The sequence below is a fragment of the Coturnix japonica genome, chromosome 3, assembly GCF_054131305.1.
Source record: "Coturnix japonica strain WE chromosome 3, WE-NBRP24, whole genome shotgun sequence".
NCBI lineage: Eukaryota > Metazoa > Chordata > Aves > Galliformes > Phasianidae > Coturnix > Coturnix japonica.
Window position 1 is genome coordinate 34,079,835 of NC_140665.1, and position 26,436 is coordinate 34,106,270.

General features: G+C 45.1%; 2 protein-coding genes and 1 long non-coding RNA gene across 4 annotated transcripts; 1 reads left to right on the forward strand and 2 right to left on the reverse strand.

The window, feature by feature from the left end:
• The first annotated feature begins 260 nt into the window (after positions 1 to 260).
• On the forward strand, positions 261 to 14,640 carry HNRNPU (heterogeneous nuclear ribonucleoprotein U). Of its 2 annotated transcripts, XM_015857680.3 has the most exons (14): positions 261 to 1,445; positions 2,272 to 2,383; positions 2,512 to 2,585; positions 4,763 to 4,902; positions 6,163 to 6,262; positions 7,193 to 7,305; positions 7,671 to 7,934; positions 8,151 to 8,270; positions 8,722 to 8,850; positions 9,201 to 9,369; positions 9,907 to 10,146; positions 10,616 to 10,818; positions 11,985 to 12,056; positions 12,439 to 14,640. In XM_015857680.3, the coding sequence occupies exons 1-14, from the start codon at positions 725 to 727 to the stop codon at positions 12,490 to 12,492; spliced, it is 2,511 nt and encodes an 836-aa protein (XP_015713166.1). In that variant the 5' UTR covers positions 261 to 724; the 3' UTR covers positions 12,493 to 14,640. The 2 variants fall into 2 exon arrangements, 1 of the variants encoding a protein (XP_015713166.1); XR_014944720.1 differs by lacking the exon at positions 9,201 to 9,369.
• Positions 14,641 to 17,325: 2,685 nt separating this feature from the next.
• LOC146761349 (uncharacterized) lies at positions 17,326 to 19,449 on the reverse strand. The gene is made up of 2 exons (XR_014944721.1): positions 19,126 to 19,449; positions 17,326 to 18,155 (listed from the first exon to the last, which is right to left on the reverse strand). It is a non-coding gene; the product is annotated as an uncharacterized LOC146761349 (long non-coding RNA).
• Positions 19,450 to 21,648: 2,199 nt separating this feature from the next.
• Positions 21,649 to 24,969, reverse strand: COX20 (cytochrome c oxidase assembly factor COX20). Its single transcript, XM_015857684.3, has 4 exons — positions 24,916 to 24,969; positions 23,089 to 23,203; positions 22,880 to 22,943; positions 21,649 to 22,358 (listed from the first exon to the last, which is right to left on the reverse strand). Exons 1-4 carry the CDS (start codon positions 24,946 to 24,948, stop codon positions 22,217 to 22,219), a joined length of 354 nt encoding a protein of 117 aa, XP_015713170.1. The 5' UTR covers positions 24,949 to 24,969; the 3' UTR covers positions 21,649 to 22,216.
• Positions 24,970 to 26,436: the final 1,467 nt, after the last annotated feature.

A 26,436-nucleotide genomic window follows, 5' to 3' on the forward strand; every position in this document is an offset into this window, starting at 1 on the left:
CTGTTATTGCTGCAGCCCGTAGAGAGATGGATGTCTGTCTCTATTGCTGTCCTTATGTAACTTTTCAGCAGGTTGCGTCTGGGCCGCTATTTCGAGGCGCAGCCTTTGCTGTCGAGCCCTCGACAGGCCTCAGAGCGAGGGGAAGGGGCAGCTGTCCCGTGCTGCGGCCTACACGCCGGCCCGAGGCCTCCAGCCCCGCCGGGTTAAGGCGGCAGCGCGGCGCGTCGGGGCCAGGCCTGCAGCCGCCTCCTGCCCAACATGGCGCAGGTACGGCCGCCCAGCGGGGCGAGGAGCGCTCGTCCCTCAGCTGCGCCGCGAGCCCGGGCACGGCCGCGTAAGCCCGGCTGGCCCGGCGGAACAGCCGCGCGCCTGAGGGCGGCAGGGCCCACACAGCGCGCTGCGCTCGGACGGGTATTTACGGCACGGGGGCGCGCGGGCGGCCGTTACGGTATCGGGGGGGTGAGGGGGAAGGAGGGACTACGTGCGCGGGGGCGGGGCGGGCAGTGCTGCGTGCTCGGCCCCGCGAGGCGCGTCTCCCTCGCGAGCTCGGTGAAAGGATTTGGCGCCAGGCGGGTCCGCTCTGCAGCTGCCGCAGCCGCACGAACCAGCCGCGCCACCCGCCCACCGCCTCCCGCCGGGGCCTCGACCCAGAGCCGCCGCCGCCGCCCGCCCGAGCCCAGAGCCGCCCCGCGCGCCGCCCAGGGATCGAGCCGCCGCCGCCGCCATGAGCTGCTCGCCCGTCAACGTGAGGAAGCTGAAGGTGTCGGAGCTGAAGGAGGAGTTGAAAAAGCGGCGCCTCTCCGACAAGGGCCTCAAGGCCGACCTGATGGAGCGGCTCCAGGCCGCGCTGGACCAGGAGGCCGGCGGGGGGGGCCCAGCCGGCGGCGCGGCCGAGCCCGGCAACGGCAGCGTGGAGGGGGAGGCGGCCGAGAGCGGCGGCGGCGCCGCGCAGCTCCGCCAGGGGGGAGGCCTCGAGCAGGCCGCGGCTTCGGCGGCGGACGACGACGACGAGGAAGGGCTGGAGGCCGCCGACGGCGACGCCATGGAGCTGGGAGAAGAGAACGGCGAGCGGGCGGGGGCCGGGGGCGGCCCGATGGAAGAGGAGGCGGGCGGCGAGGAGGAGGAAGAGGAGGAGGAGGAGGATGAGAACGGAGACGATCAGGGCTTCCAGGAGGGGGAGGACGAGCTGGCCGACGAGGAGGAGGCCGCGGCCGGGGACGCCAACGGGCACGGGGAGCGGCAGCCCCAGGCCCAGCAGCCCGCCCAGCAGCAGCCCGCGCCGCGCGCCGCCGCCAAGGAGGCCCCGGGCAAGAGCGCTGCCGGCGCATCGGGACCCGCGGCGGCCGCATCCACCGGCCCGGCCGGCCCCGCCAAGCAGCAGCAGCAGCAGAAGAAAGCGGAAGGTGGCGGCGGAGGAGGCCGCCCCGGGGCCCAGGCGGCTGCGGGTGAGTGTGCGCGGCGGGAAAGGGGGGGAGGGAGCCGTTAATCCCCCCACCCCCACCTCGGCCGCGAGGAGCGGGGCAACGGGCCGCACGGAGCTTTGCGGGCCGCGAGCGGGCGACTACCCCGGGGGAGACGGAGAGCGAGGAGGGCGGGGGGAGGGGGCTTCTACCGCCCCCGTGCCGCGTGGTCCCCTCGAGGCCGGGGCGGGGGGTCTGGGGAGCGGGACGGGCGCGGGGCGGGGGAAGCGGGGGCGGGGAAGGGACCGGCGGGGGGAGGGGAGGTAAGGGGAGGGGCGGGCACCGAGGGGCCGCTGGGGCGCGCTGTATTGTGCTGAGCGGCGCCGGGCCGCCTGACGTCACCTCCGGCCGGGGCTCCTCGGGATGGCGCTGGGAAGGCTCGGTACAATGGAGGCGGGCGGAGGCGGAATCCCTGCCCCGCGGGCGGCAGGGCGGCCCCGCAACCACAGCCCGCCGCGCTCGGCGGCCGAGAGGCGGCGCCGTAGTGCTCGGCGCCACGGGGCCCTGCGAGCGGCGTGGAGCCGGCGGGCTGCGGGACGGGCGGAGCCGCAGCGCTTTGTGTCCGCGCAGCGCACCCAGCGGGACGGGCTTTAGCTCGGCATCGCGGTGCATCGCTGGTTTAGCGGATGGGTTTGGAGTGCGCAGGGAAAACTCGAAACCGTGATGTTATTATTGTAGTGAAAAACGGGATTCTGCCGTGAGCTGCTATTGTTTGGGTTTATTTTGGGTTTTATTTGGGTTTATATATTTTGGGTTTTATTTCCGACTAAAGAGTTATTCCGCGGTGTTAAAGTCATCGGTTTTGTTACAGGAGATGGCAAAACAGAACAAAAACCCGGTGAGAAAAAGAGGGGTGTCAAGAGACCACGTGAAGACCACGGCCGTGGATATTTTGAATACATTGAAGAAAATAAGTACAGCAGGTAAATAAGCTTTCAATGCTGGGCACCATTGTATGAGTGAGGAGAGGTAAGATGGGCTTACTCTACAAAAGCGTTTCCTCTTGCATTGGAAGATCACCTGGCTTCATTCTTCACTGTTTTCTTCTTAGGGCCAAGTCCCCTCAACCACCTGTTGAAGAAGAAGATGAACACTTTGATGACACAGTGGTGTGTCTCGATACCTGTGAGTAGCCATGCTTTCCTTTGGTATGCAGGGATACCGTATTGTCTTTAAGCTTAAAGCCCCGCGTTTCAGAAATATGGGGTTAAACTGTTTGGTGATTTGCATTACCAGACAACATAGAAATGTTTGTTCCTTGCGTTTTAGCATACAAAAGGTATGTTAGTCTTCATATTAACAATATTCAGCTAAATTTTTACCTGGAAGTATGTGATGTGCTAATTTGCTGAAGAAGTCCTAACTGAAATGGTAGAGTTGCATATGGCAAAACTGACTGAGTGTTCAGTACGTATAGGTGATGCTTGAAACAACCTGAGGAATTGATAACAGCACATCAGCTTCTCGCTTAAAGAACCAATAGTAGATAGGTATGGTAGTAAAACGCCTGGACTGAGTTTCCTGCATAACTCACTGAAGCCTTATTGATGTATCAGCAAATTTGGGGTTTCTTCTGCTGTTTTCTGACAAATTAACAATCAGCTTAAGTCTGCTGGGAAAAACCTAAATATGACCCATTTGTGTATTCTGAGAGTTGGAGGTGGTGCAGAGATGGTTTGTGTAAGTACTGCTGTGATATACCATGACCAGGGTAAAAACCTGTGTTCTTATGGGTAAGTATCAGTTGTTACTGTAGAATTAAAAACTTAAGGTAATGCATTAACTTGTCGGATTCTTTAAATTCCATGAAATGAGACCTTAAGTTTTGGCTTCATTTGGCATATTTGCTAGTAGTTTCAGGTTTTTTCTTCCTGAGAAATGTTTTGAAATGGAAGGAGGCATTAGTTTACAGCCACGTATTTTGCTGAATATGCCATTATCTTCCAACGTGGTGAGTAGCCATCTTTGTGGGAGTCCTTAACTCTCCCAATAACTGACTGGTAGCTACTTCTGATTATTGTATCTAGTAGAAAGTTCTGTTACCCACAAACAGTAACTGAAAGTGTCAGCAGGCTGTTGGGAGCACCCCATCAAGCACAGCTTTAAAGAGAGAATTGTATAACAGCTTGGCTCTCTTGACTATGACAATCCATGTATAAGAGGTTTAGTGCTCTTAAGTGCTTCTTTTACTTGTGTCTTAGAAGAACATTTTGGCTAGAAATTGTTGTGTGTTGCTTTAAAAGTAACCTACACCGTTTTATTCTGCAGATTGCTTTTGTTTGGCTTTCCTGCTACAACTAGAAGTATTAATGGGAATGCTTAAGTCCTAACTATAGCCACAGATGGCTTTGTGCAAACAAGATCTCCTGTTTGAGAATTACCAGTAATACAGGGACAACTGCAGTTTAATATGTGCGGGCATCATGTAGACTTTCTGCTAAGGCGGAAGATACTCTGGTTGCTAATTTCACACCTTTCTTGTAACTGTCAAATAGGTTCAGAGTTTCTTCTGTGGATTCCTTACTCTGGGGGATTCAAGTGCCATATCCTGCACTTCACGTTCCCACTTTGTGTTGTCATTTTGAAAGCTACTGGAAGATAAATCTGAGACTTTACAGTGCAGCAGTCCTGAAGATGTCTATATAACAGAGGTTCCATTTAAGGCTCCTAGGGTTTTGTCAGGATGTTGAGTTCATGCTGCAGATCATGATTGGTTGGGGTTTTTGTTTTTACACGAAATGAGCTCACTTACCATGTGCTGTGTGCTTATCTGCACTTAACTGACTTTATTTTATTGGCTTAATCTAATTGGACTTGGCTAAAGGACTGTATATCTCCTGAAGATGGTACTACTTCCAGTACTTAAACAGAAATACCCGTGTTTGTACTTAGTGCTTTCAGACATTAGGGGTAAGGCTTGACAAAAAGGAATCTAGCAAGTAGCTCTGAGAGCAGCATGCATCTTCCAGATACACTGCATTGGATAACTGACAAAAAAGGTTGAAATAGGTGAGATGGCAGCCAAGTATTTATTAAAGCTTGGGAACTTAGTAGTGGAAGATGGCACCGTGCAAATCATGTTTGTTGTTAGTTGCATTTACCTCAGTTCTTTGGCATGTGTCCAGTTCTCCTCCTGCCTTTACCAAATCGCAGCTTAAAATCACCTTAGAAAACTGGAGTCACTTTTAATGCATGAAATGAGAAAGTTTTGCTTTGTTGGTGTTTAGCTTTTCTTTTTTGTGGGTTTGTTTTGCTTTTCTTTTGTTTTTTAAACTGAAGTATGCAATAATTTTTGTTAACAGATAACTGTGACCTGCATTTTAAAATCTCAAGAGACCGGTTTAGTGCTTCCTCACTGACCATGGAAAGCTTTGCTTTCCTTTGGGCTGGGGGGAGAGCTTCCTATGGAGTTTCTAAAGGCAAAGTCTGCTTCGAGATGAAGGTAAGACTTTCATTTTTGTGGGAGGCTGTTTTAGGTGTTAAATATTACAGTGTTTATATTTCAGTGTTAGATGTTAAAGAAAGCATTATGTAATGATGCAGAGAAATGGCTCTCAATGAAAGATGCCTTAATTTGCTAAACTGCTTTCTCTCTTTAAGAAATTAAATTGAAAATAAAGCTGCATTTGACATGACAACGTAACTTACTGTCATAGTTTTAAACAGAGAATTTTAGGCGGCACTTGATGCACCAGAACATAAAGAATTAGAATAGTAGTTGGGAGCTCACTTGTGTTTACTTCATGAAGATTACAAAAGTTTGGATTTACCAAACTTTTGAGTTGGAATGGAAAAGAGCAATCAGCCTTACAAGAAACAGATTCCTCCCACTTGTCAAGGAAGAAAATCAGGAGTCACAAAGTCAAACATCTTGATTTTTAGCAGCGTTAAAGCCTTATTTGCTGAAGATGTGTATGGACATGTGCTTATTCTGTTCAGTTTTTTCACTACTTCCAAATGTTAACTGCTCACATATGAGTTGGTAGTGATCCCATTCATTGGTGGCTTTAACTCTGGGAGGACAAGAACATGAAACATTGTATTTATTGTCTTGTTACTCTTCAGGCTTTCCCTTGGTCACATGACTCAAATATTTGTGGAAACCAGTGGCCTGTGATTTTTTTCCCCACTTAAATTTGATGCTATTTTCTACAAGGCGATTAGAGGAGCTGGTTGCCTCCAGCTCGCAGTGCTCCCAGGCGAGGTTTTTGAATCTGGTTCTGTTGTTTGGTAGTTGGCAATTTGCCTGGGATCTCTGCTTTCTCTGGAAAAGGGTGTAGTATTTCCCTGGGTCTGTCTGGAGAAGTGTTCTCATCTCATGCCACACTTTATTGGCAAAGCAATTCGCTGTTAATCCCGATGTTGTAGCAGAGTTTCTAATTGATTATATTCCTTGCGGGCTGTAATTTTAATGCAGTATCAAGAGGGTTGATATTTTTGACTATCAAGAGAGTGCTGTGATTAAGTGCTCTGAAGGTACGTGATGTTTTGCATCTCCGTCAGTCAAGGGATTTGAACATTTAGTGACTGCTTTGTGATTTCACAGGCATGGTTAAGTCTTGTACTTAAGCAAAAAAACTGTTATTTGGACTTGTAAAGATGTAAGCAGAGAATAAAGGTTCTGGATGTTACCATTGCTTCTTTCTTGTTGGGATCTTAGAAAAAACCACTCAATAACTTTTAATGAATAATTTAAAAATAGGTTACAGAAAAGATTCCTGTTAAACACCTGTATACAAAAGACATTGATATACATGAGGTGCGAGTTGGCTGGTCGCTGAACACAAGTGGAATGTTGCTCGGTAAGACCTCAAGTTTTTCTTCTGTGTTATATTGTCTGTGTGGTTGAAATTTTCCTGTCTGACTAACAGAAAAGCAGCTGTAAAACTGAACGATTGTAGCCCGTGTGTTTTGAAAAGGGGTTTTGAGTTATTAATGGATGTTGTGGAAGTTTAGTACTGGGACCAAACAAGGTTAACTATTTAAGATTTTGAGATTATAAGGTTTACGCATGGAAGGAAAATTCGTAGATAATTGTGTTACTATTCTCTTGGAGTTGGGGCAGATATCTTATTTCTAAACAGCTGGAACAACAAACAACAACTTCAGTAGATAAGTGGGATCAGATAATTTCTGTATTTTTAACTAATAGCTGCTGATGAGATATGTCTGAAAAATGTGTACAAATAGGGGTATTCTGATAGCAGCAACTTTCTAGTTATACGTACTTAAATTCCATCTGAGTTCTTGTGTTTGACGTTTGCTGTTAGCTTGTTCCTTGCAGCTTCATCCTCAGCTGTCGCATAGGCTGAATGTCTGCTAAACTCCCTTTAAAATGGGGAGGGGTAAGTGCTGCTGGAGACTTAATTCAGAAATGCCTTTCTGACTAACTGCATTACAGGTATACTGATTCACAAACAGGTTTTCAGGGTTTAAAAATACTTACTCGTGTCTTTAGCTAGAAGTTCAGCATTTTGTCACCAAGAATCTGGAACCAGTAGCATAAAGCTTTTAAGGTTAGGGTGAGGAAAAAACTGCTGTTCCATTTTAAATGACACTATTGAATTCTTAAATGCAAGAAACAGCTGTAGCTATTCTGAGGGTGATGACTTGTTTTGGCATCAATGAAAACATTTAGAACAGCAGTTCATTTAAGTAATTGTGAAGTAATTGCGTTTCTGAACAGCTAGAAGAAAATACGTATTATTACAAAGTTTAAATTTCTTGTTCAGGTGAAGAAGAATTTTCTTACGGCTATTCTCTAAAGGGAATAAAGACATGCAATTGTGAGACTGAAGACTTTGGTGAGAAGTTTGATGAAAATGATGTGATTGGATGTTTTGCTGTAAGTTTTCTCTTAAGTTATTCTCTTGAGGAAAAACATCCTTTAATTTTCAGGCTGCTTTGATGTGAGAAGCGGTTGATTTGAAGAAAGACAAGTTATTTAACGTTCTGAGAAGGTAGAAGTAGCATGTATAAGCAGCAGTGGCTGCTGTCAACCTTTCTCGTGTTTTCCAAGGCTTTGAAAAGAATAATCATGTCTTAGCACGATCATTGATATTTAAAGATTGTTTCCTAATTTAAGGATCTACTCATTTTATAATGGTGTTATTAGAAGTTATATAAATACAGCCAGTGTGGTGAAATATTAATGTGTTTTTATGCAGTGTGCATGTTTTTACACAAACTAACGCTTTGTCTGTGAAACAGAATTTTGATGGTGATGAGGTGGAGCTCTCGTATTCCAAGAACGGACAAGAGCTTGGTGTTGCATTCAAAATTAGTAAGGAAGTTCTTGATGGGCGCCCACTCTTTCCACATGTTCTCTGCCATAACTGTGCAGTTGAGTTCAACTTTGGTCAGAAGGATGAACCTTACTTTCCTGTACCCGAAGAGTATACCTTCATCCAGAAGGTCCCCCTGGAAGACAGGGTTCGAGGACCAAAAGGACCTGAGCAAAAGAAAGATTGTGAGGTAAGTTTCCTGGTTATCTCAGAAGTTGTTGAGGAGAGATTAACCCAAGTGTTGTATTTTAAGCTGTTAGAGAAAATTCACCTTTCTGTCTGAAGAATTTAATACTGAGTAGCTTGTGCCTCTCTCCATACTAGATTTCCATTAGGGTTGTTAGGCTTAGTTGCTTATTAAGGAATATCTGTGAGCTAGCATCAAATACGGAATGTGTCGTAATAGGTGGTGATGATGATTGGATTGCCTGGAGCTGGCAAGACTACATGGGTAACTAAACACGCAGCAGCAAATCCTGGGAAGTACAACATTCTTGGGACGAATACTATTATGGACAAAATGATGGTAAGTTGATCATTTAAAGACTTGCTGTAAATCCAAGGTCCTTGGCTGCCACGGAATTCCCTTCAGTCTAAGTAATCTAAGAAACACGTGATCGTTATTTGACTGACTGTGAGTGCTAAAGATGTTACCATGCTGAGCTACTTCTCATACACAGCATAGCCAGATTTTGAAATTTCTTATGTAATAAATATCAATCAGTAAGTAATTGATGTTTACCCATTTGTTTGTCTCCGTCCTCAGTACAGAAAATACAGCTTGGAGTCAGTAATACAAGTACACCTCAGATTCAGCTGTATCAATTCAAACAAATTCTTTGCTTATAAAAGAAAAAAATTGAATCAAGAAGTTTGTATTTATGTATTTTGTATCCCCGAAGCCAGCTGAAAATAACTTTAGCAAAGCAAAATATCAGTTGTGTGTAATGAGTCTACTATAACTCAAATTTCTATAGGTTGCAGGTTTTAAGAGGCAGATGGCAGACACTGGGAAACTTAACACACTGTTGCAGCGAGCTCCACAGTGTCTTGGAAAATTCATTGAGATTGCAGCTCGTAAGAAGCGGAATTTCATTTTGGATCAGGTAGAAACTTCAGTAAAAAATTGTTAAGGAATTTTGCTATAGGCTGTAATGTAGTAATTAAGTGGGATTAAAGTTATGTTTTAATAGCGGTTGTTTCACTTACTGATTTAATGTGCAAAGTTGAGATGCTACTGCAAATGCTTTTCTGAACTTCTATGGGATGTGGGAGGAATAGTGTAACACTTTGATATGAGCTCGTTCGTAACTTTGCATTATGCAGCTTCTTTATGTCCAGTTATTTGTAAACTTCAATGCAAGCTCTTGTAGAGGTGAAGTCTATACACCATAAGTTGACTTCCTTAACTCTTACAATGACAGCTACGTGTAGTAAGTTACTGCATTTTTTTCAGACAAATGTGTCTGCAGCTGCGCAGAGGAGAAAAATGTGCCTGTTTGCAGGCTTCCAGCGCAAAGCAGTTGTTGTTTGCCCAAAAGATGAAGACTACAAGCAAAGAACACAAAAGAAGGCAGAGGTGGAGGGAAAAGATCTTCCAGAGCATGCAGTTCTCAAAATGAAAGGCATGGAACATAATCCTATACTGTGTTTTAGGATGCTGAATATCTGCTTAAAGGATTAAGTAAACCTGAAATCTAAAAATTTACGTTATCTTAAACAGTTGTACTTAAACAAAACTGGAAGACTATTGTAACTTGTAGGACAACACTATATTGTGTTCCCTCTGCTGCAGTCCTTAACACTACTCATTTATGCTGATATGCTTCATGCAGATGCACAAAGCTGTCTTGGCATAAAGTGCCCTATTTAAGTGACATATTTGGCAGAAACTGATGTTCTGAGTGGAGGCTTATAAAGGGAAAAAAAAAAAGCATAGGCAGAATGCTTTCAAGGTTTGGAACAGTACTGGCAACTCCATGGAGACCCTTTTATTTCTTTTGTCACTCTTACCTTTCTTTACTGCTCAAATTACGTAATTTTGTCCCTATGCTGAGAGAATGTTGGGGGTGGGAGGAAGAATGAGAGAGAAAGGTGGTTAAATGCAGCTTGAATTGTGGCTGAATGGAGATGCTGAATACTCAGTGTTTTTGCAATTATAGGGAACTTCACACTGCCAGAGGTAGCAGAATGTTTTGATGAAATAATCTATGTAGAATTGCAAAAAGAAGAAGCTCAGAAACTCTTGGAACAATATAAAGAAGAAAGTAAGAAATCTCTTCCGCCAGAAAAGAAACAGAACACTGGCTCAAAGAAAAACAAGAAGAGCAATAAAAATCAGTTTAATAGAGGGCAGAGGGGGCGTGGAGGATTCAACATGCGTGGCAACTTCAGAGGAGGAGGTGAGCCTAGAAATAAGTGTATAAATGTTGGGGATAATGGATTGCAAAAATAAGAAAGGAAAGCTTGTCCTATTTGAATTGCATCCATTCTGTGACAGTATCATCGATTTCAGTTCCAGCAAGTTTTTAATAGCTTGACCTTTAGTGCAAAGCTAATTATCTGACATGTTACAACTGAGCTTCACAAAAAATGTTGCTGTTTGTGTAGTTTGAGGTACAGTTTTAAGTTCTTACAGTAAATCTGGTGCTTCCTTGTGTAGAACGCCATATTAAGGGGGCATTTGGTATCTTTATGTTGCTTGGCCGTCATGGAAAGAAGGTTATTTTGAAGTGTTTGCATTGGAACTTCTGCAGTGAATTTTGGCATCTCGTTTTTTCACCTTTTAAGAGTCTTTGTTTGAAGCTGTAACTGCGTGAGAGACACTTAAGGCCTAACACATACTTGAATTGAGCAAACTTTTCTCTGCAGTCCCAGGCAATCGAGGTGGATACAACAGGAGGGGAGGCAATATGCCACAGCGTGGTGGAGGTGGAGGTGGCGGTGGTGGCGGCAGCAGCGGTGCCATTGGCTATCCTTATCCTCGTGGCCCTGTCTTTCCTAGCAGAGGTGGCTACTCAAACAGAGGAAATTATAACAGAGGTGGAATGCCCAACAGGGGAAACTACAACCAGGTAATGCTTGTCATGGAGGAGTTACTAGTTGATATGCAGTACTCTGGATACTGTTCTGTTGTTGACAGGCTTGTTAGCTGTGGATAGTAGCAAGCTTGGTACACTTAGTTCCACAGCAAAAGATTTAACTTTCTAGCTAAGAGTACATGCCTGAATCTGTAAGAACTGTGAATGCTGATGCAGTGGTTTCCTAGTAAGCCTATCTTAGTCCTGATAAAGCTGAAGGTTTTTAGAGTTTCTGTTCCATTGTAAAGCACTTCATAGTCTGAGCTTCATTTATAGAATGTGGGTCTACCCTGTGCAGTTTATGCTTAAGTCTGGCTTATAGTCCAACTGTTTGAGTTTAACTAGAGTTGGGTTTTGATACTGCACAAATTGTTCAGAAGTCCGTATAAGAGCAGCCATACTAACAGGTGGTTTTGTTCCCTCATGCTGTCCAACCTGCAGTATCAGTAACTGTTGTTTGACCTTAAGGGCAGAGTGTATCTGTTCAGAAGATAAAGTGGATGGTATTTAAAGAATTTTCTGGAAAGAGTCTTTGTATTGACATCTTGTATCAAATCATGAAAGACATGCTAGCTTTGGTCTTAAACTGACAAAGTATCAGTGAAAGCACTTGAAAATATGATTTTGATTACTGAAGAGCCAGTAGATGGAGCCCAAGCTAATAAACATGGCTCAGGTTTGTCTAACACAAATGGGAAATGCAGTATTTTATCATAGATAGTCTTTTGTACAAAGGCTTTTATTTAAAGTTTTGTGATCTAACTCCTCTATTTTAAGTTGTATGACCCATATCCTTTTGTCCGATCAGATAACATAGCAACTACAATCTTCCCTAACTAAAAATAGGCAAGCTCTAGTATTTTTAGTTGTCCTAGTGCAGTTTAGTAGCTGGATATAGGGTGAGTCAAAACTGGATTAGCCAGCTTTCCAAACCATTGGCAACTGTAGTCTGTGTCTGGGGTAAAACCACTGCCACTAAACAGGCAGGTTTTAAGAGGCAGCTGCTTGAGGCTGGCTTTTGGTATTTAACCCAGCCCCGTTACTGATACTTGAAAGATTGGGTATGGCACGTGTTTTGGTGGCAGTAGAAGGACTGATGTTGCTGTGTTTCTGCCAAGTCCGCATGGATGAGGTGGCTCAAAACTGTTGTCCTCTTGCAGAACTTCAGAGGAAGGGGGAATAATCGTGGCTACAAAAACCAATCTCAGGGCTACAACCAGTGGCAGCAGGGTGTAAGTAGTAATAACTAAACTTTTTCCTCTTAATTTGACTGTTAAGTGTTTCAGAATGCTTGGAAATTAATGTGTAACCAGCACCAGAGAGCAGAATCTTCTAATGCCAAGTAATATTATAAATAGTTCTGCAAAGCTTGATCTGGCTTGATATATCAAGTATCAGCTATGGCGCGTTGGTCTTAATGGCATTGAAGTATTTGGCTCTGTTACTACTGTGTAATGAACGTAACCGCCTCCAGTTGTTCTGGGATTTGCTGCTATTTGAGACGATTTTAATCTGAAGTTCCTGGATAAGTTAAATGTGTGTTTAAAAACTCGTTCTCTAAGAAGCGTGTTATGTGCTAACGCCTTAAATTAACTGTTTATCCATTTATTGCAGCAATTCTGGGGTCAGAAGCCATGGAGTCAGCATTATCACCAAGGATATTATTGAATACCCAAATAAATGAACTGATACATATTTCTCCCAAACCTTCACAAGAAGTCGACTGTTTTCTTTAGTAGGCTAACTTTTTAAACATTCCACAAGAGGAAGTGCCTGCGGGTTCCTTTTTTAGAAGCTTTGTGGGTTGATTTTTTTCTTTTTCTTTTTTTTGTACATTTTTAATTGCAGTTTTAAAGTGATTCGTAAGAGAACCTCAGCATTGTGCACGATAAGAGAATGTGTCAGTATTTCAGGGTTCTACATTTTATCTGTAAAATGTGACTTTTTTTTTTTTTTACCACAACAAAAGTAAAACGTTGCTTTGTACCTGGTGTCTTTTTATTAAAGAATTTTCTCCTTTTTCCCCCCATTTACCCCAATTTCTAAGAAACAGTCGTGAGTCGTGTCACAAATACGATCGAAATACGAGCAACCAGATTCGTGTGGAGGCTCCTTGGTAGCCCTCATGAATATATAATGTAAAGCTCCATATTACACTCCATCCTCTCTATAAAGCTTTTGGGTGGGGAGGAGGGAAGGGGGAGGTAAAAGTTTCTGGCAATAAACTAGGACTTTTTTGTAACATTTGGAACTCAATGAGATTGGGGGTGAAGAGGAAACCTGGAGCTCAATAGTGAAGGTGGAGTGTATGTAGAAGCTCTTAAAGTTGTAAAACTTGGTTGCGTTACTTGTGGAGGCTCAAACTTGTGAAGGTACACCACCATAATTTCTTTTCCATTTGTTCTGCATTTTGATTCTGAAAAGAAGCTGGCTTTGCCCATTTCTTATTAAACAAAACTTGTTGTAAATCCAGTTGTCTAATGGGATCTATATGAAGTTAGCTGTGTGTCTGTATAACTTCCCCACCAAATACTGTATACCTAGTGTGCTTGTAGTAGTTACTCCACCATTTTGTAAGCTAATGAAACTGTGAGTCACCCATTTTATATCTAATTTTTAATCATGTCGATTCTCAAATGGGTGTATCTCCTCAGCCTGCTGATTCCTTTTCTCTTTAAAGAAAGTGGGTGGAGAAATTTAACTCTAGACGTTTGTTTGCAATAAAATAAATTCATTTTACTCTTGCTTTGGGATTGTTGCCATCAAGGTCTAAAATCCCTTTAACGCTATAAAGAGGAAGAGAATGTATGGAAGTGACCATGTCGGACAGTTCTGAACTCATTACTTTGTACATGCTGAAATACTTGTGTTTCTTTAATACTCTAAACCAGTGGTTGCTCTGTTAGAGGTGTGTCACATGTATAATCTCACAGCTTAACGGTTACATGCGTAGGGCAGAAGTCTTCTGAGTTTCACTTGCATCATGTAAATCCACTTAATCTATTTATTGTAAAATAGAAACTAGGGAAGAAGTAGAGGAGGAAACCGCAGGGACTAGAGGAGAGTTGTCACAGAATGACTCCTGAAGTGAAGCAGAGCGCTTTAACTGCTGTTTTGTTCAGACTTATGCTTTTTGTAATACTGTAGCGATAATGTTAGCTAATAACCTACTGCATCTTAATGCCATGAGTCAGGGAAGAAACACAACTGCTTGGTGTTGGCCTGACAGCGTACATGTGAAAACATTGCTGCCAGCAGCTGGGAGTTGGAGCTGGTGTGCCGAGTTCCTGTTGGCAGTGTACAGTAGATTGCAGAGGCTTTCCCAGCAGCAGCGTAGAGCTAGAAGCAGTGTAGTGTGCTTGAAACCTTCCTCAAATGTTAGTCGATTTCTAATAGTCCTTGAAAGTAACGATAAAGTTGTGTTGCTCTTCTAGCCTTTATAGCAGATGACATTGCATATTGACATTAAACATTAACAGCACCACCTCCTTGTTAATACTGCTTTAAATCATCCCTTTACTTTGAACGAGAACAATGTAAGTTGTCTTTAAAGAAACATTATTTAATGAACTAGAAATATGGGAAATATAAACCCAACTGTTTTTGCTGAAATGGAATTTTCTTTAGACTTGCAAAGCAAATCTTAGTGTAATTAAGTTCCACCTCCCTTCTACCTTCCTCCTAAGAACCTAACACTTTGTATGGAGTGCTGATCCTTTGCTTATTTTGGTACTCTATAAAATTATATAGTCTTAAACTGAAATATAAGAGCCTACACTTACTATGTGCTTGTAAAGTTTGTATTTTAATGCAAAAGTCTGGGCTGTTTTCTTCTCTTTTCAACATACGGTGTTAATGCCACAGTGGAGAGGAAGGGCTTGAAGTGGCTTCCCATTGAAACAGGAGTATGTCTCAACTAAGAGTACTCCTAAATGAGGAATGTTGCCTTAAGGTACTCAGCACTAACTGCTCCCTGTGATTTCAGGTACAGAAACATAAAGCTTCTAAGTGCCATCGAGGAACAGTTAGTTCAGAAATGTGATATGTGAGTGTAAGTACTTGCTGTGCTCATTGCAGAGCAGGCCTTCATTTGTGTGAGGCTTGGTTCAGCCTGGGTTCATCCACAAGGGAAAACTTCCTTTAGTTTATCTTAGCGTGGTAGCTATTGCTAAAAGGGAGATTTGTTTTGAAAATTGTTTACCTAGAACATCGCTACTGTTCCAACTAACTTCAATTGCCATTTATTTCCCTGAAAAAGTCTGGTAACTTAGTAGCATCGACGCAAAGAAAGCACAGCTGCATGTTGTCAGCATGGCAGGGCTGAACCATCTGTCATATTGAGTAACTTCACAGCTTATAAGGACTTGTTTACAGGAGGAGAGGTGCCTGTGTTCCAGCAGCTGTGGTGCTGGTGGGGGTGTAGCACATGCTCGTGGCATATAACACCGTGGCAGGAGGGTGGTGAGGACTGGGGCTCCTTGTAATGCAGCCCTAAGCTGGAGCGCCTGGGCCCTGGCTCCACAGCAGCACCGTGGTGGCTGCTGTTATGTCTGAGCCTCAGGAGCAGGGCTGCACTGCTGCCTGTGTCCTGCAGCCCAGTCTGGGGCCTGCTCACATCTTGCTGCTGCAGCTATGGCTGCTTTACTGTAGAGCCATGTGTGTGAGGCCATGCTGGAGACGAGACAGAAGGCTTCCATTTGGAAGGCAAAGCCAACAAATACTTGTGTTGTCTTTGAGTCACTGCACACAGCAGTTGCTAGGGTACGTGGGGTAACACGGGAGCTCCCCTCACACCCTGCTGTTGGCATGAGGCTGTGTCCTTGGGGCTCTGTGAGTACCTCAAGCCTGGCACCGAAGCATTCTCAGGTAACCTGAGGTTGGGCCCTTACCTGTGGGATGCTGGATTCTAGCTTACTCTCTGGAACTCCTTATGAGAGCCCTGTCCTCAGAGCCAAACCCTGCTGTAAGAAGCCAGCTTTGCTCATGTGCTGGGCTGCCTGGGGGTTACTGGGCAGTGGGTCTCCATGTGGTGGAGCCTGTGTGCCTCGTGCCTATGGCAGAATGATGTTTGACTGGCTAAAACATTCCAAAATTGCCCTTCTCCCTCAGCACTGCCCCATTTTTTCTGATGGTGGAATAATCTAACCCAGAATTGTGGTGATGCTGTGTGCAGTCCATGCCACTGAGGTTAAAAAAAGTATCAGTGGTATAAGCTGCTGGTTTTTTACATCTTCTATGACACTTCTGTTTGTAATGCAAACAGCCAATGACGTCGTCTCTTACAGCGTGGAGGTTTCCTTCTCCATGACCCTTTGGAAAACTAGGCCAGTGCTTTGTGGAAGTGCAGCTGTGGGCTGAGCCCTGAGCTGTCTGCCTGAGTTACAGATGGAGATACGGAAGGACTTCTGCAGATGTTCCACAGCTGCATCTGACACTCACAAGCAAAAAAAGTGCACACACACAAACACACACTGTAATACAGCTCACACTGCTTTGGCCCTGAAATGGGGCAGAGGGTGGGGGCAGACAGAAGGCTGCAAGGAGAGTGGAGATTTAGAACAGTAGCTTTGCAATTCAAGTGTTAAAAGCATTGTGGTGAGGTTAGAGCAGTGTCCCTCCTCACACAAAGCTCATGTAGTCTTATGGGAACGACTTCACTGAGGGAGAGGGAGAAGGAGGCCTCTTGTTACAAAGGTGAGTTGTCATAAGGATTGTAGAGTACAGCTCCCACCTCCACATGGGACAACCCAAAACTCAGACCACATAACTGAGCATTGTCCAAATATTTCTTACACTCTGGCACTCATGGCCATGCCCACTGCCCTGGGCCATGTTCCATGCCCACCACCTTCTGGTACAGACCCTGTCCCTCACCCCCAGCCTCCCCTCCCCTGGCACAGCTCCATGCCGTTCCCTCGGGCCCTGTGGCTGTCACACAGCAGAGCTCAGCGCTGCCCTTCTGCTCCCTGTGAGGAGCTGCAGCCGCCATGGCTGTGGCCTTTCCTCAGCTCTGGGCTGGCAAACCCAGGGCCCTCAGGCACTCACTACTCACACACGTTGCCCTACAGACCCTTCATCTTCATAGCCCTCCTTTGGACACTTTCTCATAGTTCCATGCCCTTACGTTGTGGCATCCAAACCTGCACCCAGTGCTGGAGGCTGCAGGAGGCAGCCAGGAAAGCAAGGCCTGGCCAGCATCGGGCTGTATGTGACTCCAACCTTCTTTTGCCTTTGTGCCAGCGCTGGGAGTGGCAGGAAGTTTCAGCAGTGAGTGAACTGCTGCACGAACTCAGAAGCAGCTCAAAAAGAGAGCTGCTAAATGCTTAACACATTGTAAACTTCAAGAGGGAACAAACAAAGGCAAGTGTAGGAAACCTGTCATGTAGTAATTCATGCTGGGTGCTTTCTGTCCTTGCACACAAGCTACCTTACAGCAGGTTTTTGTTCCATTTCCTGCTGCAGTAGACAGTCTTTGATCTGCAGAATCACTTAGGAGCTAAGTTGCTGAAATCGAAACTATTTTCACACATACATAGAAAAATACCATGACATGGTAGTCCAGGGAAGATGCAGTTTTTACATTGAACAGTGATGGTGGAACACACAAGGATCTGGAAGTCCTTGCTCCAGGAGTTACCTCTCCCATAGCTGGGATCAGACAGCCCCTCACCAGTGGTTACTGATATAGCTTATAAAAGCAGGTATTTCTTTCCTGGTCTGCACCTGGCTTTAGTTTATGTTACATTAGCCTACATTAACTCTTCCAGAGCTCTTTGCTTACAGTTTCCCCTAAGTTCTAACAAAAACTCTCATTGGATGTGTGGAGATCTGTGCTTGGAGCAGTGTGGGTGCCTGAGACAAGTTTAAAGTCAGAAGGTTCAGCAGTACCAAGAACTCCCTGAAAGAAGTTGTTAGGTGTAATCATGTGCTTGAAGTACTAATTGCTTACAAGGTGAGCAATATGGGAAAATTTGATTCTCTTTTCTTCCAGTCCGCCTGTATGTCATTTATGGCACAGGCTGGACCTTCATTTGGACCGCACTGAACTTTCAGCTTTGTGGGGCTGCTGAGTGAAGTTGATAAGATAAGCTCTTGTGTTATAAAAGATAAAAGGACTTTTGCCTTTGTGTTAAGAAGGCAATAAAAGAGGAAGGGGAGAGGTAACTAGTAGGACTCACAATATTTTTTTCTGAAGGACTAGCAGCCGTCTCTGAGTTGCAGAACAGTTCACAAGAGCCCTCTAGAGATGCTGTCTGTCTTTCCATCGAAGCTGTGCAGTAGCAGTGCTCAGTTGGGGCAGATGGGGCTTCATCTAGCAGGGTCTTGAAAACCTGCAAGGACAGAGATCACACAGCCTGTCTAGGCAGCCTATTCCCATCCTGTGCTACTCTCAGTAAAGAAGTTCATCCTAATGGCTGCCCCCCACCAGCTCAGGCTGCCCAGGGCCTCATTCAACCTGGCCCTGTGTGCCTGCAGGGATGGGGCACCCACAGCTTCTCTGGGCAGCTGTGCCAGTGCCTCACCACCCTGTAAGTAAACAATTTCTTCCTAACATCCAACCTGAATCTTCCCTCTTTCAGCTAAAAGCCATTCCACCTTGTCCTGTCACTATCAGACTGTGTAAAAAGCTGGTCCCCCTCCTGTTTACAAGCTCTCTTCAAGTACTGGAATGCCACAATGAGGTGTTCTTGGGGCCTTCTCCAGGCTAAACAAGCCCAGCTCCTTCAGCCTGTCTTTGTAGGACAGAGAGGTGCTCCAGCCCTTTTACAATCTTCACGGCCTCCTCTGGACCTGCTCTAATAGCTCCGTGTCTTTCTTGTGCTGCAGCCCCAGATCTGGATGCAGTGCTCCAGATGGGGCCTTACAAGGGCAGCGTAGACAGGGACGATGACCTCTCTCACCCTGCTGGCCCCCTCCTCTTTTGATGCAGTCCCTTGATTTGTTGGCCACCTGCTTCCTGACACAGCCCAGCTTGTGACCGGCCCTGTTTGCAACAAGAACATTGTTTGCTCATATTCAACTTGGCATCCACAGTAAGCACTATCCATATAACAGGGCTGCTGTACGGTTTCCAGTCTCTGTTGTACACTCTTGTATAAGCAGCTTTCCTGTAATAAGATTAATAATTACGGTAATTTATATTCATTCAATTGTTAAATAGTGAGTTGAGCATCTAAGAAATAAATATTAGACAGAAACAACTTGTGCAAGTTAAACGACTTGTGTATTTTCTCTGTTTGCTCTGGGAGACCTCAGAGGAAGAGACTACAATAGAGCAATAAGAATGATTTCTGTACTTACATATCAAAGACCGTAACAGTTAAACATATTACAGAATGCATTTGTGCTCCAGCAGGCATTCTTTCAGGCACGGCCTTTGCAGGAAATGGCCCGTTCACAGGGAAGGGGAGGATCTCAGAAGATCACAAGGCAGGATTTCAGTGCTGGAGCAGATACCTGGCTGCCATAGGAGCCACCTTCTCCAACGCAGTGAGGTGAAGCTGGTGAAGGTAACCTGGCACTCAGGCCTGCCAGACGCTGAAGGGCTGAGGAAAAGCTGTGGTGGAGGCAGGATGGAGGCCGCGTGCTGCGAGCAGGAGGCGGGCAGGCTGCAAAGCCTCTGGCAGCTCCCGGACATTCCTCAGGCTGGGGCCGCTACTATTGCTTCAGCAGCAGCTTGGCTCAGCTCCGGGATAGTTATGCGGCTCCATGGCCTGGCAGCCTGCCACTGCTTTTCTATTTTTTTTTTAAAGAAACGTTTGTGGAAGGGAAATGAGGGATTCCAAGGGTTTCTTCCAGCAGACTATTGAAACAAATGAGAAGTTTTCAGGAATTAAGTTTGCTTTTATATCTACGTAACGCTGCCTTGGAAAGCAGACTACACAGCGCCGAGTACAAGCATCACCATCTCGTTCCACAACAAAACATGAAGATCACACTACTGAAAGCAACTGAAGGGCTGGTGGGGGAAGGGAGAGAACGGTCTCCTCCCTAACACAGCCACAGAGAAGCAGACACACCAAAATGCTCCGTCTTGATTAGGCTATTAACAACACAGTGTCTACCACATATAGAATATGAGGCTTCCTTTTTCCTTGTATCAAGTGGATCCAGAAGAAAAAGACTCGCTGCATCATCAACAACATTAGGTGGATGTCTCAAGAATGCATGCATGGGTGATAGAGGCATGCGAGAGGAAGTATGGCGTTCCCAATGGGAGGAGCTGACCTAAGCTCCAGAGCACAGGTATGAGAGAAGCATGGAAGTTAATCTACTGAGCTGGGGGAACTCATTAATGCTTCATTGTTACCCCCCTGAAAAAATCACCCTAACAAAAACCAGAGACATTTATTAATGACACCAAGTGACCCTTCCTCCACAGCACTCTAGGTCTTGGAATGTGTGGTGACAAACAAAACAGCCTGGAAATCTGCAAAATGAACTGAGAAATCAAAGCCATTATCCCCTAAAAATCTCTGCTTGGGTAAAGCTGTAACTGACAACTTCAAGATGACTGTTGTGATTGCCTCTGTTGTCAACTAAAACATTTTAATTCTTGGCTTTTGAGTCTTTCACAGTTTTTGGCGGCTAAAACATTACATCTGCTATAGAGAAGGGTGCTGGAGAGTTGAGGCACTCAGATCACACACAGCTCTATTACAGCTAGTTAGCCCCATTTTACCTCAGCTTTAAATAAAGGAATTCAAACACACTGTCCAGACTGCTGCATATTACAACCTATCCCATTTTTTCTGCTAACATTTGTGTGAAGCATGCACAATTTATATTGTGTACAGTGAAGTAGCATTAGGCTGGTGATCTAAGCAATGCAGATACATCTACGCAGAATTTAACAGCTATTGGCCAAAATCACTAATACTTAAGTTAAGCAGCTGTAGGGGTAGTAGTAACTACAGAAGCACAAAACAAGAGCCAAATAACACTGGAGATAATCTAATCCTGCTGTTTTCTCCTCGCCATGGTCCCAATACTTAGCTATTTTGAACGATGCCCCTGCATGCATGCTACCTTCTTTCCTGTCAGTACAAAACCACATTCTCTTCTTTCTCAACAGTTGATCTTTGCCAAAGAGTAAACTTTCATCTAGATGCTTTTGTCTTCTGACCTCCCCAACTGAATTATGACCTCACAGCTAAAAGACCCCTGCTTAGGTTGCAGTTCCTTGTCTTACGTCAGATAGGAAAGAACTCAACCATGTATTAAAATAGGAGCGTGCATTAAGTACTCACTCAGTTTCCTATAGTCACTCCAGGGGCTTTATGAGGCAACACTTCCTACCTGATCCAAAGAGAAGGAACACATCTCCCATCACGGCACAAAATTAGGAGCAACATTTTCTCCTGTGAATTCGAGCTAAATAAAAGTCAAATTCCAAGCCTGAACTTTCCAGTGAAGATAATGTTACACTGTGCTAACTCAAGGTCTCTGAGGGCTTTTTAATACGAACAACTGAACTGAAAGTTCTCCATAAAACTTATCTTCATTCTTTCAATTCCTCCAGAAGAAACAAAAGGAATAGGGTACAAATAGAAATGGGAAAGAATGCGAATTTGTTTTCTTCTTGTACGAGGCAAATCCATCAAGTGTAGAAGTTCAATTATCTTTGTATTAGCAGCATGTTGGTTTAATACTCTGGAGTACTCCCAAGTTAATAGAGACATGCTGCTGCTTACAGCTGGTATTAGATGAACTGCTGACCATCACCACTTATAAATCACATCAACTGCTGTTCTACTAACTGTAACAAAAGGTCTTAAAAATCTTCTTTAGTGAAATTAAAAAATGTTACATAAACAGGCGAGATTCCTCCTCAAGTGTTTTTATTCTTAATTTTGCACATATGGAAATTCAGCTTCACAGTCTCGATATATCATCTGAAGTTACAGAATCTACCAGTATCTTCCACTTTGCACAAGTAAAGCACTCACCTACTGCTTAAATATTCCTGTTTTCCAAATGCCACCCTTAGCAGCAGCACTGCAAGACGCATTTACTCAGAACAGCTGATGAAAATAAAATATCTTGCATTTAAACAAGATGAAATTACAACTTTGCTTTGTTTGTAAACCTCCAAATGTTGTCATTAATTCTCTGAGACTGTGCAATGCAGCATCAGCTCCCAAATGTTTAACAAGTCAAAAGCAAGGAGGTCAGTGCTAACTGTGTATATAGTCACATACATACGTGAAACTAAGACAGGCTTATATACAGATTTAATAGACTCACTCTGAATTTCTTACTTAAATCTTCCAGGAAAACCAACATGATTCATACAGTTTCAGTTATCTCACCTACTTACAGGGCACACTGCCATTTTTGGACCACCTCAATGCTGTATTACACCACACACGTAGATTCCCCTATAGCAGGGCTATGAATTGCTTCTTTCATCGCTTGTTTGGTGTTTTTTTGGATCTAAAGAACTGCCTTCAAATAACATTTTGTTTCTCATTCCTTCTCTAAGCATTCTTTGCCGAATCCTCTGTTGGGCTAAATTGTACCTGCAGTAAAACCTAGAAAAAGAGACACAAAAAATATGGGATTCACTGCTTTATGTGTATGACAGTATCAAATCAGTGCTATTCAGCCAGCTGAAAACTTGAAACCACACACAATATTAGCAAACTTCATCATGAAATAAGGCATAAAGAAAACACTAAGGTACCTGATACTTCTTTAAGGCGAACATTACTCAGCCAGTGAGAAAAAGAATATACAGTATATGATTCCAATGGAAAATTCTTCGTTTTACAGTTTCGACCTTAGCCTCATGAACATTTACTCTGCTGCCTTTATGATCAGGACAGAAGAAAAACAGCAACTTGTTTTTTTCTTTGTTTGTTTTCCTTAGCATATACAAATAAGAATTCAAAGGCATTTTTTCCCTTAAAAATTATCTGGGGGAGAAAATTAGATAGTTTGCTAAGCAGGTTATTTTTGGTGTTTCAGAACCAGTGGGTAAGGTCACACAAGGATTGCACTGTACAAAGCAGCCAACAAAGGTCTGCCAAAATTCAAGGAGCATTTTACATACCAGTATCCTAACATCGTGCAAATAAAGCCACCAACTGCAAAGTCACAAGATCTTCTAACTCTACCTGAAACAGAGACGAAAATGCTTAAAAGAAATCAGAGAAATAGCTTGGGTGACTGCTCATTATTCATAACGCCTAACAGAAAATACAAATTAATTTATCTTTACAAATTAACACGTGGGAAGATACAGAAAGTGTGAGTACTTACTAGTTGCTAAAAAGTGTCCAAGACCCAAAACTAAAGATCCCAGAGAGCCATACAGCACTGATTCTCGTGCACACGGGACATTTTTAACATCCAGAAATCCAAGGAGTTTGAAGGACTGTAAGGAGAAAGAAAACAAACAACCCACACAAGTTAATATTTCAATGAAAAAAAAATGACTTTTGTAGAAGCCTGCCGTGCTAATTTCAGAGTAAAACTGATTCATCTACTTCATTTCTTCCTTTATATTCCCCCCCCTCCCCCAGAAAGGGAAGGGAAAAAACCCAAAGAAACCCAGTTCTTTTGCCCAAAACCAACCTACATCAGGTCAAACGGGTACGGTCACAACCAACCAGGTAAAGTTATGCTGTGTCATTTTAATAACTGAAAAAGTAGATGTGTTTAAAAGTTAATTTTAAAAAAGTGAAAGAAATTACTGGAAAAGATGCAGATACCAGATAATCTTATACTGAATAAAGAATAAAAACATCATTCTTATCCTAATCCAAATATAGACACAGGCTGTTCAGGTAAATTTATGTGTATACCACACATGGACTCTTAGATGAGCCTACTGGTAGGAATTACTCAAATTAAGCCATTCGCTCTCTCCAGTTATAACCTACACTGGCTTTTACGTGTCAATTTAACCTTCAAATGGCAATTACACGTGGCATTCATAAACACAACTGTGAACTGACAAATCTTTTTTTAATTTCACAGATGCCTACACTGGCTTCGGCACATTCTAAGTCTCCTAACTTGAATGCCACTCATATATCCCACCTGACAGAGAACATCACACAATCAGGAATGGGAAACTAACTCTATACAGGCCTCCAAGCAACACAGTCAGAACTAAGGTTTGTGGCTTCCCACAGAGGTTGCGGATGCCCCCTCAGTGGAAGCATGTGAGGCCAGGCTGGATGGAGCTCTGAGCAACGTGCTTTGGTGCAACCTAAAGCAAGGGGGGTGTATCTAGGTGATCTTAAGGGCTCCTTCCATCCCAAACCATCCTATGATTCTATCAACTAGAACTGATCTGCTCTTCGTTCTTCTCATTCACCTGCTAGATTCTGAAGATGAAACACTGCAGAAAGCCACGTGGGAAGGGCCGACAGCTCTGGAAGCAGGTCAGCATCACTGTGACATGTGTGTGGCTGTACTTACAGGGACACGGGCATGTGCCAGCAGCTGGATTTGTGGGCGGGAAGGGAATCCCCACCAATAACTGTACCTGTGTCCTCTGTGGACAGCCATCAGCTGTTCAATGTAATCCCTGCATACAAGCGAGACAGAAGGGATTTGGTCTATATCGGTCTAATCTCCTAATGAATAATTTCAAGCAGTCCCTCGTGGAGGAGGTCATGCTATACACCGCTGATGTTGGCGAGGAAGGTACAGCGCTCCATCTGTGCTAAATGAGGCACCCTGTTAAAATAGGCCTTCACCTGCTGCCGGACTGAAATCATCTGCTGCGGCTGCAGCCACTGCTAACTAACTGCTGGGGTACAGGAGCTCGAGTGGCACGGCTGATTCACACACAGAGAGAAGGCCCGGCAGAAGAGCACGCAAAATAATAATAACAAGTAATAATAATAATAATAATTAAAAAAAATCAAACAAACACCCCCCCACAGACACACACAATGCAGTCCTTCCCAACCTGGCTCCATTCAGCCCCCCACTCCGCCCTGATCCCCACACAGTGACCGCTCTCCACGTCCTGCTCCACAACCGCTTGCTCAGCGCTCAGTGCCCGGGCAGCCCTGAGCCGAGAGCCGGCAGCACAGCGCAGCGAGGCGACAAGCACCGTCCGCTCTCCATTACCTTCTCCGGCTCAGAGTCGCCCTCCCCCGCCATGCTGCGACAGCGCCGCGCACCACCGAGAGCGGGCTGGGGCCGCGTAGAGCAGACCGGGGAGCGGCCGCTCTATCCGCCGCGTCTCTATGGTGCCCGCGCGGGGAGCGGGGGCGGGCGAAAGCGCGGGCGCCATTTTAGGTGCAGCGCCGAGATTCCAGCAAAATCCTTTGTTCGCTGAAATGGGTCACGGAGCTGGGGGCGCGCGCGCGTGCACGCAGCAAGAGGGCGGGGGCACGGGGGCGCGCAGCGGGAGGGGAAGGGAGCGAGCGCGGCTATGGCGAACGGCTCGGCCTGCACTATCGCTGCTCTGCACAGTGCGGATGGCGGCTGAGCCACACACACACCGTGCACAACGTGCGCAGGGCAGCCCGCTCTCGCTGCTAGTACTAGCACTACTAGTGCTACTAGCTCTGCTAGCGCTTCCTAGCGCGGCTCTGCCGCTGCCTACGCTGCTGCCCGAGCTGTGGTGGTTGATGGCACCGCGTAGCGCCCAGCCAACTGCCCTCAGCGGGCAGATCGCTTTTTGCTCATGTCTGTAATATTCCCAGCAGCTCTCACAGCCCTGCATTGTGCCTCGGCCCTTTATGCAGAGGAAGAGTGACGCGGCTCCTCGTGCCTCCCCCCGCCTTGGCCGTACCATAAATCCTCGAGTAGAGGCTCCCCCCGTCCCGCCGCCTCAGGCCCGGCCGCCTGAAGGAGCAGGGCAGGGCTGAGGAGTATGGAGCAAACGCTTCTTGGGAGCTGTAATGGATTTTAAATCTTAGTTTGTTAAGTCTTAGTTTATTCCTTGTGGTAGAAATGCCGCTTACAACACCGGAGGCCCTGGGTTCGAATCCCCCCTGTGGCGCAAGTGGTAGAAGTGCCGCTCTGCTACACAGAGGCTCGAATCACGGGGGTTGGACTCGATGATCTCTAAGGTCCCTTCCAACCCACAATATTATCTATTATTCCAGTGACTCAAAACAGAAGTCTTAGTCTGCCAGCTGATAAAATTGGATGTTAACATTGTATTCTTACTAGACCATAAATACAGTTTGTTACAATTTCAGTCAATTCCGATGAATTCAAAGTATCCAAAGTATGAAGAACTTTATTATTATTTATATCCTGTCTGCAATAAGAGTTAAATGAGTCTATCTTGACTCAGTATTGCTTGGCAAAGCATGCCAACATTATTTACTTGCAGTGACAACAAATGAGCGTGTGCAGGAGTGCGGTAGCTGCATTTATGAGGGTACAGGAAATGTGAAAGCTGCTGAAATATGCCCTCTGCCTTGCCAAAATCATCTGCTGCAAGGGCTGCACTGAGCTCTGCCTAAACACTGGTACTGCTGACCCAGCAGAGGCGCATCCCAGAGCATCTCTGCCCTTGTACCCTGCCAGCGAGTCCTACATGGAGGGGGGGATTGATCAAAATGACATTTTGTCTGTCTTCATGGTCGACCTGGAGTTTCTCAAACAAAACTCAGGCACTTTCCTACAGTGACC